The sequence below is a fragment of the Mus pahari genome, chromosome 17 (assembly GCF_900095145.1).
Source record: "Mus pahari chromosome 17, PAHARI_EIJ_v1.1, whole genome shotgun sequence".
NCBI lineage: Eukaryota > Metazoa > Chordata > Mammalia > Rodentia > Muridae > Mus > Mus pahari.
In genome coordinates this window covers 2,771,248-2,784,639 of record NC_034606.1, presented here as the reverse complement: position 1 = coordinate 2,784,639, position 13,392 = coordinate 2,771,248, and the positions used below count along the sequence as shown (strand labels likewise).

At 41.0% G+C, this 13,392-nt stretch overlaps 1 protein-coding gene across 4 annotated transcripts in view; it reads right to left on the bottom strand.

Annotated features, from left to right (window-relative positions):
• The window catches only part of Vps13b (vacuolar protein sorting 13 homolog B), a 529,582-nt gene that overhangs the window by 133,653 nt on the left and 382,537 nt on the right, over positions 1-13,392 (bottom strand). For all 4 annotated transcript variants that reach the window (XM_021217240.2, XM_029548110.1, XM_029548111.1 and 1 more), the window contains exons 37-39: positions 4,090-4,292; positions 2,146-2,350; positions 1,703-1,887 (exon numbers count right to left, since the gene is read on the bottom strand). In XM_021217240.2, coding sequence (XP_021072899.1) covers positions 1,703-1,887; positions 2,146-2,350; positions 4,090-4,292 — 593 coding nt within the window. The remainder of the gene's footprint in view (positions 1-1,702; positions 1,888-2,145; positions 2,351-4,089; positions 4,293-13,392) is intronic.

Sequence of the window (13,392 nt, the reverse complement as noted above, 5' to 3'; positions counted from 1 at the left end):
AGGAAGCAAGTTGACCCTGAGCCAGGAAAGAAAGCTAGGAAACACTGTTCCTCTGTGGCTTCTGCTTGAGATCCTGTCCTGACTTCCTCCAGTGGTAGATCGTGACCTGGAAGTGTAAGCTGAAATAAACCCTTCCTGCCCCAAGTCTGCTTTGGTCATGGTGTCTGTCATAACAGAAATCAACAGAGGATCCTTAAGGCTGGTTTGGGGAATACTGAACAGGCTAGTTTACCGAATAGGCATGTTCCATGTCCCAGGGGCTTAACAGGCTATCAGCAGGCACAGCAGGGTGACAGAGCAATGGCAGGTTTCCCTCAGGGAACTGCATGACTGTCTGTTCCTATAGGATCCTAGAAGACTATGCAAGAAGAGGCTTCGATGACACTGAGCAGTCTCTTACTCTCTGGGGACTTGTGTAAAATGAGTAGAGAGGAGGAATGAGTATTTAAGGCCTCACTATGTGCAAAGACATTTATTTAAGAATATTAGCTATAATGTCCTATTTACCTTGAAAGGTTGACAACACAAGGAAATTGAAGCTCAAGATCAGAAGTTTGCCTAAGGAAACTGAGTTGGTAATATGAAGGGCCAGGAGAAGAGACCTCAAAGTCCACAGTACTTGCACTAAAATGACCAAGAGCCCCCATTTCATACTTTCCTTCCATCTAGTATCAGCCATTTAACATTATACCTGAGCCTCCAACACAGACTTTGAGACCATTGCTATAAAACAACTGACAACAGGAAGGTTCCTTTTGAAAAATGAGGTGGGGAGACTCTTCTATCCTTCAACAAGCAAAACCCTTTTTGTGCGAGAGTGAGGCTCTGACACTTGAGACTGTCTCGGCTGCTCTCTGGTCCCTAAGAGCAGCTCTAGGGTTTGGCACTTTATATATAAAGGAGAAAATCCAATTCTACAGATTTTCTGTTCTCAACTTCTCCAAAGAAACAAGACAGTTTATAGATTCTAAGAGTTGTTTCTAGGGCTGGAGAGATGGTTCAGCAGTTAAGAGCGCTGACTGCTCAGAGGTCCTGAGTTCAATTGCCAGCAACCACATGGTGTCACAACCATCTATAATAGGATCTGATGCCCTCTTCTGGTGTGTCTGAAGACAGCTACAGTGTACTCATATACATGAAGTAAGTAAATAAATCTTGAAAGAAAAAGAGTTGTTTCTATCAATGAGACCCATTCTCAGCCCCAAGTTAAACTCTGGTCCTCACAGGCAGACTGGCAGCTGCAGCATAACAGCAGCTTGCCACAAGCTTGCCTCTCTCCTGCTTCTCCTGCCTGCTTCCTTTACCCATCCTGTCAATGCTAGAGCAAGCTCTCTTCAGCTTCCAGAAACTGAAGCTCTGTCTTGTTCTCTAGGTCAGCCTCTCTGACTTTGAACTTAGCTCACATCCTGGCTCCTTATATTTTTATTAAGTTATAAAACATTGCATGACCTGATACTGACTCTGGCTGCTGAGAATCACCAAGCTTCCTGCATGCTACCTGGCCCCTAGAACTGCCCTAGATCTGTAGTACTTTAGGTGGCCTAGAGACATCAAAATATAGCTCTTCTTTCTACACATGTATATATAAATGTAGTACACAAGTAATGTACTTATCTTTGCTATGACTGATATAAAAATTATGTTCTAAGCATTTCCTCATAATGCTTTTATTTTGGAAAGGAAAAGCCCAGCCTCCACATACCTGCAGCACATCACCCAGGTCTGCTGTGCTAATATCTGGATCCTCTGTGGTGTTGAATGGCACAGGCGTGATTCGTACAAGGGTAAGCACTCGAGGTTCTGGGTATCTCCATATCATCATCCCTGGGCTCTCTTCTGTTTCATTATAAAACAAGACTTCATATACACCAGGGAGTTTCAAAGATTCTAAAAACAAAATTATAAGTTTTTAAGAAGGAACATGTTGGTTTCTCAGAGAGAGACAGAATAAAAGAAAATCACATAAACAAACGAATTAGTCATTTTAAATACGATTTGAGACAGAAAAAGTAAATTTTAGGGAATGATATATACTTCTTTAAGTATGAGCGAAGTACTATCAAGTGCTTCACTGAGCTATTTAGTAAATTCATTTCAAAGTGCAGCTGGGTACAGGCACTGTATGCCCATGCTGCTTATACTTACCAGCATCCTGGACATACTGAAAGATGCCTGTCCGCAGGTCATCTGAACTTTGTTCAGTCTTAAAAGCTTGAGTCTTTTCCACGGGAGATGGCATTTGGGGTGCTGATTCAGGTACTGGCATTTCAGACTTTCCCTCCTCAAGATACCCACTGAATAATTCATGTAGAAGAGCCAAGCAATTCAAATGCTCTTGACCCCAGAAAACCTTCAAAAGGGTATGAAAAAGTTAACAGTCTTTAAACATAAACATCTCTTGAGGAAAATTAGGTACCATCATGTTCAGTTTAATTACAGATAATAAATTATAGTTTCTAAGAATTAATAATTTATTGTTTGAAATTCGAATACTTGAATAAACAGCAAGAAAAACATTATATATTGTTATGAATAACAACAATTTTTAAGCTGTAGATTAATAGTGATATTATATTATTGTACAGTATTATTTGTGAATTCATTTAGCAAAGGAAAAAAAAGGAACATTTCTTAAAGGGCAAGAATAAGAGAAACAGAGAAACAGCTTCAGCCAGGCGTGGTGGCGCATGCCTTTAATCCCAGCCCTTGGGAGGCAGAGGCAGGTGGATTTCTGAGTTCGAGACCAGCCTGGTCTACAGAGTGAGTTCCAGGACAGCCAGGGCTACACAGAGAAACCCTGTCTCGAAAAAACCAAAAGAAAAAAAAGAGAGAGAGAGAGAGAGAGAAACAGCTTCTCTAGACCAAATATTAATAAAATGATACTAACAGTCCCATGGGATAGCTTCTTCCCTTTGTCATGAGATTGAATATGGCTGCTTTCTAACAAGAGAGAAGGAAGCTGACCAACGAATTTGAATTTAGAAGGTTCCTAGAGTCTGTGTTTAGTGAGACTGTCAACATACAACTCCATTCTGACAATTCAGTGTTTAGCATCTGAGGAGTTTGAGAACCAAGGATGCAGAGCTAGGTGAAACTATGTAACCAGTGAGGCACAGTGATTAATGTCAAGTGGCTAGAACACAGAGGATACAATTTATTTTTCTCTTATAACTATTCTTAATGTTTACTTTTTGGCCTCAAAAAGATAGTACAGTTAAAATTCATTATGAAGCCATACAAAAGCCTTTTCAAAGCCACAAAGTACATTCTTTGGAACCTCCCCAAATTGTGGTTCATGTCAGTAAAAGAAGTGAGGAGATGAAAAATTACAAATTTTTGGTGATTTTAAGACATTTCCATTTAATATATTCCCTTTACTGATAAATTAGTTACTTCGATTTTCTAACTATGAATCTTGGTACATGATAATCTTGGGGGCATAAAGATGAAATTGAAAGCTACCTAAATACCATCAAGAAACAGGATGGAGATGCTCACACACTCCATGAATAAGCACTTGGTAATAGGTTGGGAATTAACATGTATTCAGTTTTAGTAATTGAGCATCACATATCTAAGGAACCTGCAACCATGACAAGCTTTCCTGCCACACTCCTTGATGCATGCTGACTACTCTATAGTGAGATGACCCCCCCATTCAAATGATCCCAACTAGCATTTCCACCGTCAGTTATACAACCAAGAGTAACAAAAATGGATGTCCTTGAAAAACCTTGTCTGCAGATGTTCACCGAAACATTATTTGGGCATAGTTTAAAATGGAAAGACTCCAAAACCCCTTCAACTGATAAATGAATGGTAAGAAAATGTTCTAAAATTGACCATGGTGATAATGATCCCAAACCCTAAATATACAAACAACAATTATAATTAAACCCAATTCACTGAACTATACTGTCAAAACAGGTAAGTTGAATGATATAGGACTCGTTTTTCAATAGCCTTGTTAAAGTTCAATAGGCACCATCTGACTTGTCACACAAAAATTTAAATTTTAGTGAAGCACTTCAAAACAAAACATCAGGTAGTTAAAAACTTATGGGGAAAACACAGCTGATTCCTACAGACCTGTAGCAAACCACCTCTTAAATCCATGGATATTTTGGGTATGGACTGTTGTGGCCCTGGATTGCCACTGTGTTTACACCATTTAGCTTCCAGATTGACAGCAGCAGAAAATGGTCCTATAAGAATCCGACTTCTTTCTTTGAGGCTTGTTTTAAGGAGAACATCATGTATGCTGAGGAGGAATGATGATCCAAGGCTTGCGCCTAAAGGAAAGACATGGAAAGGATGCACAGTGTAATTATTCTCTCTCTCTCTCTCTCTCTCTCTCTCTCTCTCTCTCTCTCTCTCTCTCTCACACACACACACACACACACACACAGGTTAGGAAAAGGACTAGGTATATTTTTAAACAGTGCTAATTCTTCCTTGCCAGGCCTTTCCCAGTTGGCTTTCCACCAGTTTCATGCCATTATTATAGAATTCTAGTTATGAAGCAGGTAGACATTCACATTCCTAAGAAAGTGATATTTGCCAAAACATTATGACTTTTTCCATGTGTGAGAAGTTTAGGTTTTATGAGCGAAGACGGTTCCATGAAATTGTGCAAGTTTCCAAACAACTACGTTAATAATAAGAACAGCTGCTTCACTTGTCCGTTATTAACATGATGTGATTGGGCAATTTTCTGTGATTTCTTACAGCAACAGACTACAGTATATTACTTTGCTAGACACTCAAGTTTTGGGCTGCCCCATGTTAAAATTCAAAACAATCAAAATACATAACATATGCTTTCTAATAACTTTAGCTTAATCCAAACTTCACACATCATAACCACCTGAAGTTTACAGTCTTAAAAACAGATAGTGACAGGTTAGATTCATGAGAAAAAAATATAAGCTATACTTCAAAGTAAACACACCCAGAAAAGGAATACACTTTAAAATGTAGGTTTCCTTTTGAACTTGAAGTAGGAGTGCGGATCAAACCTTTCCATAAAGTCTACAACAGACTTCAAGATACTTAGAGCACGGGTGCAAGTGGCCAGTTCATTTTCCTCCCAAGAAACTCATATTCTAAACTGTAATTATGAAAGTTGATTTTCATCAGGTCAGATTTGTAATGTGCAGGGCTTATTTTCCTAATGCTATTTGATCCTGCAAAAAGATGAAAGATTAAGAAACACCTTAGGCCCAGGAATGTATGCCTTTTCAAAGTACAGTACCCATACTGACTTTACAGTTCTGTGGAGAACTGAAAATTTCATGTTATATGTACTCTCTGTGGAAATAAGATACACATCTTTAAGGCCTCCATGCGAGGCGTGAGATCCACAAGTGTGTGGGCTACAGCTTGTTAAAAAGTTACCATGTCTATGCCAGTGCCTGGCAAACACCGAAGTGGATGCTCACAGCCAGCTATTGGATGGAACACAGGGTCCCCAATGGAGGAGCTAGAGAAAGTACCCAAGGAGCTGAAGGGGGATGCAACCCTGTAGGTGCAACAACAATATGAACTAACCAGTACCCCCTGAGCTTGTGTCTCTAGCTGCATATGTAGCAGAAGATGGCCTAATCNGCCATCACTGGGAAGAGAGGCCCCTTGGTCTTGTAAACTTTATATGACCCAGCACAGGGCAAGGTCTGGGCCAAGTAGTGGGAGTGGGTGGGTAGGGGAGCAGAGGTGGGGGGAGGGGTATAGGAAACTTTTGGGATAGCATTTGAAATGTAAATAAAGAAAATAATAATAATAATTAAAAAAAAAGTTACCATGTTGAGAAATCAATTTCTTAAATCTTTTTATCAAACACGTAGTGCTGAAACTTCTTTTTTACAATTACCTTGAGGTTTTTTTTGTTTTGTTTTGCTTTGGTTGTTAGTTTTTATTTTTTCCATCAATTGCTCATTTGAAGTTCTTTATTTTGCATTCCTGTTTGAATGCAGTAAAACTGAAGTGTATTATATACCTGGATGAGATGGCATGACAGATCCTATTATGATTCACACATCCTAACTAGTCTTAAATCTATTTGCTCACTCTGAACCTCTTGTTACCAATCTCTTTCCAGTCTCAGAAGGTGTTTTGCTTTGCTCTGAATTCCAGGCTGGAACTTATCCCTTCCTTTTGCTCTCCAATGCTTTGGAAGCAGTTTAACATTTGTTTGTGTTTCTTTCTTTTGTTTTTCCATAATGTCTATCACTGTTCATCAGGTTCACAATGATATCCTAAGTTGTACATTGCAATAAAGTTTTTTTTTCCTTTTTTTTCTAACTCCTTTTTTTTTTTTTATCTGTAGCCTCTATTCTAAGTTAAGAATGTTGATCTTTTTAAAATGGTATGCGGTATCTTATCCTCTAATACTAATATTGCACCTTAAGTTCCCAAAGATGGGACTAAGATTGAGCAACTGTGTGGCTCCCTGAGTAAATCAAATGAGTTTCTAGATTTTGTTAATAAAGTTTTATTAGAACTGCCCTTATTCACTCCTACATATTATGCCGTTATGCACAACAACGAAGCTTAATTGGCCTCAAAGACTATGGTGCCCAGGTTTAAAAATTTGGTCTCTGTTCCTCTAGACAGTTATGTTAGATCTTTTCACTTCATGCCTCTTATGTGCTCTCTGTTCTAATCTGTTGCTCTGTGCTCACATTTTCTTCTGAGTACTATTCAGTTCATTCTACCACAGATTTTCTACTTTACACCACAGATTTCTATGTTTTGACCTACTTATGCTATTACTTAAGAGATCCCAGCTTATAGTTTTGGTTTTTCTTGATTGTTTAATTTTGATTTACTGTCTAAAATCTTGATAATTGATTTCTGTTACTGAGTGTGCTGAGTAAATGAAATTGAAATTCTGTGTCATTGAAGTCCAGAACGTGGAAACTTTAATGCTCCTATCCGTGTACAGTCTCACGTGCTTGCCATTTTTTAAAAAAATAAATTGTTGGGCATTTCTTTGAGCTAGTTTGTAGACATAACATAACTCATGTAGGAATGGTGTACATGAGCTTTCTGGTTCCCCGTTTTACAAGTTGTACCTGTATTAGTATGGAACACACTAATACTCACCTTATAAGGTAAATATTCAATATTACTATTTGTGGCTTAAATTAAGCCAACTTTGCTCACTGGGAATTATCCTTTTAAGTTAGTATTTTTGATCTACCTCTGTCATTTGGGGATAATCTTCTTTATTCTCCAGCCTCAATGTATTTACCCCATTTTCCCTCTGGCATCAGCCACTTCTCCAGAGACCTGGATGCTGAAGAATGGTATGCAGAAGCCAAACTCTGGATAGCAGAAATACCTACTCCTATTGGACGGCAGAAATACCTACTCCTATTGGAGTTTCACTTCTTTTTGACCTTCTGTCTTAGGGTTTCTATTGCTGTGAAGAGATACCATGACCAAGGCAACTCTTCATGAGAAAAACATTTAATTGGGCTGCCTTACAGTTCAGAGGTTTAGCCCATTATCATCATGGTGGAAGCATGGCAATATGCAGGCAGACATGGTGCTGGAGAAGGAGCTGAGAGTTCTACATCTGGAAGGACAGGCAGCAGGAAGAGAGCAACACTGGCCTGGTTTGAGCATCTGACACCTCAAAGCCCATATCCAGTGGTACACTTCCTCCAATATGGCCACACCTCCTAACAATGCCACTCCTTATGGGCCTTTGTTGGCTGAGCCTGCCAAAGCTCTGCCTCTTGTAGGGGCCAGAACATGCCCTACATTGTTCTATTACATCATCTCCAGCTTTCTGTTTCCCAAGTCCTTCACAGCCTAGCTTGACTGCCCTAGAACTTGCTCTACAGATTTACCTTGAACTCAGAAGAGATCTGCATGAGGCATGTATCACCATGCCTGGATTTAAGCTTTTCTTCACCTAGAACTTGCTCTGTCTCAGGCTGGCCTGCTTTGTCTTGAGTCTGGTTATAGGTCTAGAAGAAACTATTGGTGGGGCTTAGTGGAAACTGAATGTTTGGCAACAGGACACCAAGTTACCATGCAACTTGAACAGACCATCATGATCTGGGTGTTATCAGACCCTCCAAGTCATAAAGTAGGAGGTACACAGCAGTAGTCTATTATCAAATGGAAGTGGTATATATGTGATCGTGCCCAAGCAGGTCCTGAAGTTACATGGAGAAGTTGCTCAAATGCCTATGGTTTCTTCTACTCCTATTACAATGCCATCTGCTGCCAAGCAAGCATCTATAGTCTCATAGGGTGTTCCCTGTGATTGGCTGAATGAAGAAGAGACTAGAACCTGGTTTACTGATGGTTCTGCACATTATGCAAGCAATACCCAGAAGTGTGGGTATTACTGTATTAAGCTGCTGTATTACAACCCCTTTCCAGGACAACCCTGAAAGACACAGGTGAAGGGAAATCTTCACAGTGGGCAGAACTTCAGGCAGTACACATGATATTACAGTTTGTCTGGAAGAAGAAATGGTCAGATTGGCTGGATGGTCAGGGACTTGGAAAATTGTTGAGTGTGGATAGATATCTCTAAATGGGCAAAGGATGTGAAGATATTTGTGTCCCACGTAAGTGCTCACCAAAAGGTGTGACTCTTCGGCTGAGGAGGAGTTCAACAATCAAGTGGATAAGAAGACACTCAGCCTCTTTCCCCAGCCATCCCTGTCTTTGCTCAATGGGCACATGAACAAAGTGGCCATGGTAGTCAAAATGGGAGTTATGTTTGGGCTCAACAACATGGACTTCCGCTCATCAAGGCTGACCTGGCTACAGCTGCTGCTGAATGCCACATCTGCCAACAATGGAGACCAACGCTGAGCCCCAGATATGGCACCATTTCTTGGGGTGATCTGCCAGCAACATGGTGGCAGGTTGACTATATTGGACCACTTCCTCTGTGGAAAGGACAGTGTTTTGTTCTTATTGGAGTAGATAAAGTATCCTGGTTATGGTATTGACTTTCCTGCATATAAGGCTTCTGCCAAAACCACCATCAATGGACTTACAGAATGCCTTACCCATCGTCATGGTATTCCAAACAGTATTGCTTCTGACCAAGGAATTCATTCTGAGCCAGAGAAGTATGACAGTGGGCCCATACTATATTCTCCACCATCCTTGTACTGGCTGGTTTTGTATGTCAACTTGACACAGGCTGGAGTTATAACAGAGAAAGGAGCTTCAGTTGGGGAAATGTCTCTATGAGATCCAGCTGTAAGCATTTTCTCAACTAGTGATAAAGGGGGGAAGGTCCCCTTGTGGGTGGTGCCATCTCTGGGCTGGTAGTCTGGGATTCTATAAGAGAGCAGGCTGAGCAAGCTAGTGGAGGCAAGCCAGTAAGGAACATCCCTCCATGGCTTCTGCATCAGCTCCTGCTTTCTGACCTGCTTGAGTTCCAGTCCTGCATCCTTTGATGATCAACAGCAGTATGGAAATATAAGCTGAATAAACCCTCTCCTCCCCAACTTGCTTCTTGGTCATGATGTTTGTGCAGGAATAGAAACCCTGGCTAAGACAATCCTGAAGCAGCTGGTCTGATAGAAAGATGTAATCGCCTTTTGAAGATGCAGTTGCAGTTCCAATTAGGTGGCAGCAGCATGGAGGATGGGGCAGAGTTCTTCAACAGGCAGTATATGCTTTGAATCAGCATCTAATATATGGTACAGTTTCTCCCATAGCCAAGATCCATGCGTCCAGAAATCAAGGGGAAAAGGGAATAGTTTCACTCACTCCTAGTGACCCTGAGAAAGTTTTTGCTTCCTGTCCCCACAACCCTAGGCTCTGCTGGCCTAGAAGTTTTGGTTTTAGAGGGGGGAGTGCTCCTACCAGGAGCCACAAAAAACATTCCACTGAACTGGAAGCACAGATGTCCCCCTGGTCATTTTGGGATTCTAATGCCCTTAAACCAACAGGTTAAGAAAGGAATAAGTATTAGAGGGGTGATAGATCCAGATTACAATGGAGAAATTGGATTGCCTCTCCACAATGGAGGTAAGAAGGATTATGTTTGGAGTACAGGAGATCCCTTTGGGTACTTCTTAGTACTACCATGTCCTGTAATTAAAGTCAATGGAAAACTACAACAGCCTAATCCAAGTAGGATGACAAAGGAGGGCACAGACCCATCAGGAATGAAGGTATGGGTGACTCCTCTAGGAAAAGAGCCAAGACCTGATGAGGTGCTTGCAGAGGGTGGAGAAAATACAGAATGGGTAGTAGAGGAAGGTAGTTACAAATACCATCTAAAGCCAGTTGCAGAAACAAGGATTAGAAAGTAATATGAATGTTCTATGTTGTTAAGAATACATTTGTATAGATATTTGTGCTTTCTTCCAATTTCCTTAACATCAATCAGTACTTAAGTTGAGTTACTAAAAGAATGTTCCCAAGGGACAGTGACCTAGTCTAAACTTACAAATGCATTTGTGATTGTATAAGGAATAGCTATATCATGTTAGGTGTATCATGACCTGGTTATTATTTCATTTGGGCATGAGATAGGATTTGTATCAAGTTGACAAGGAGTGGATTGTAATGGCTATTCCTGATTGTCAACCTGACTATGTCTGGAATGAACTACAATTCAGATTTGGAGGGCTCACCTGTGATCCAGATCTTGAGGCTGGAAGACACAAGTTTCTGACCTGGATTTGGGCATTGAGATCTTGAGGCATAGTGGCCATGAGAAGCTTAGGCCCAGGCAAGGTAGTGCAGGCCTTTAAATCCAGGAGACTAAGGCAAGCAGATCTCTGAGTTCAAGGTCAGCCTGGGACAAAACAAGTCCCAGATCCAGGCGTGGTGGCACACAATTTTAATCCAGGCCACACCTTCTGCTGGAGGCCTACATAAAGACATTGGAAGAAGGAAGATTTTCTCCTTTGACTACTTGCAGTTACTTGCCAGCACGTCTGTTAGAACCTACTTCTACAGAAGACCAGCTGAAACAACTAGCCTCATGGGACTGAGCAACTCCTAGATTCTTGGACTTCCCATTCACAGCTGCCCATTGTTGGGTTAGTTGGACTGCAGACTCTAAGTCATCACAATAAATTCCCTTAAACTATAGGGACATCCCATAAGCTCTGTGACTCTAGAGAACCCTGATTAATTTAAAAAACAAACAAACAAAAAGCAACGGCAGATATTTAATTAGAGTCAACGAGGTGTAACAGCACTGAGAAACAGTCAGAAATACCTAAAGTGGGAAATGGGCATTTAGTTTTGTCTGCAGATTGACATACTTTTAGTGAGTATAAAAATTGCATTCAAGGAACAAACAGTCTTACGACCTTTAAACTACTCCTTTAGAGGATCAATAAATGCAAACCATTTGTTTGGAAACCCATTTAAAAGCATGGCTAGCCTGTGGGTGTCAGGATGCCTGGCCTAGGAAACAATCCCCCTCTCCACATGGTCTGTACCAACAGCCTTAGCCGAGCTCCTGAACCCTGTTGGGAGAGTACTCAATGACCACAAGTGTGAGCAGAGCAGAGGCAGGTTTTGTTTACTTGTTTGTTTGTTTTTAATCCAGCTGGAAGTAATCTTGGGCCACTAAAAGTCAGCAAGCATATGCTAGAAACATCCAGAAGCAAATTAGCATAACGGGGAAAGATCAGAATGTCTCAAAATGGAAGAAAAAAATCTTTTAAGTATAATCTACAAAAATATGACTAAGTCCTCTAAAACCAAAATCTTTCCATTTCATGTTCCTTCAAATTATTGTGAAGCACATGAAATACAGCACTTGGTTGTATAAAACCCAAAAACAAAACCACCTTGTTTTCCATCCTCAAAAAAGAATGTGTAAATTGATTGGATCCTACTTATACTCAAGTTTGCAATAAGCTTATGTAAACATTTATGCTTATTAATATCTTAAGTAAAACCACTCAATAAAATAATGCAGTAAAACAAGGGACTATATCTATTGTTCAGTGAACAAAGGGTAACAGTGTCCAGAACAAGAGAGCAGGAAGTGAGACCTAGTTTGGTGGCCTTTCTCCAAGATACCTTTTAATTTCGTGTAGGAAGAATTTCAGTCCCCAAGACCTCTTATCCAGTCCTATTTAGAGAATAAGACTGGATCCTGGCCTTAATATAAGCGTGGTCTTCTGAATGTAAGAAACTAGGAACATAAGATTGAACAAGTTTTTCTTTTCCTGAGACACCTAAACACTTGCCACCTCCCCACCCCCACCCCAGGGGATGATGGTGGAAGAGACACAAGTGCACACCTGCTGCAACTATGATGAACAGTATGTGGTAGAGAGATGGGAGAGAGCCAAGTAGTGCTCTGAAGAGGAGTTTGCCACACTCCCATCTGAACAGTGTGGTGGAACTGGCCCCACCTCTGTACCAGGCAGAGCTGGAGAGCTGGTCCTGGTGGCATGAGCTCAAGAAAGGTGGTGGGCTGACCAACTAACTCAGCTACCACCCAGGCTCAGATCCAGGGTTTTGAGTTGGCCCACCCCAACATCTAACCCATTTATGAACTGCAGGAGCACATGAAGGGGTCAGTCCTTCAGAACCAAAGCTGCAGGATCTCCATGACATGGGGAAACAACAAGATTATCAGATAGGAGTCCCAGTGTAGATCCAGTATTGATACTGTAGCAGAAGCCTGGAACCAGACCAATGACTCAATGCAAGGATCATTTGCAAATAAAGGTATCTGGGCAAAAGGATACACTGTGGGGAACACTGTAGCTTCCTTGGGGAGGTGTTGGTGTGGGTATTGTTTTGTTTTCTTTTGAGAGGAAGGCTGCAAAGGCACAGGGTGGATATAGAGGGATGGGAAGATGAGGAGGACTGGGATACATAATGTGAAATACACAAAGAATCAACAAAAAGTTAAAAGATCAAAGGAGAATTTCACATGAAAGAAGAAACATCTTTCTATCTTGGCTGTTCATACTCCATTCTTGTCTAGGAAGGTTGTATTTGTGAAGTGTTTAAAAACTCTAGGATCTTGGAAAATTAAAATGCAAACACCATGAAGTGATGGAAGCTCGCTATCCTCCTCTCGTTAGCCACCATGCTTGCTCTCTTATACTGGTGAATGTATTAGGAAACTAAGATCTGACTGGCTCATATGGGCGTGTTTTAAGAAAGCAGATTGGTACATCTGACCATGAGAAGCCAAATCTTTTAAGTCCAGACTCGATTTTAGAGAACCTAAGCTAAGTTTGAATTCAGGGTAACTAACAGCCAGTACCTACCATTAGTTTCCAAGTTGCCCCCAACAAAACCTGAGCCTAGCTCCAGTCTCTAGGCTAATCCTCAACAAGACCAGCCTTTCCAGGCCACACCCCCAACAAGACCAGCCTTTCCAGGCCACACCCCCAACAAGACCAGCCTTTCCAGGCCACACCC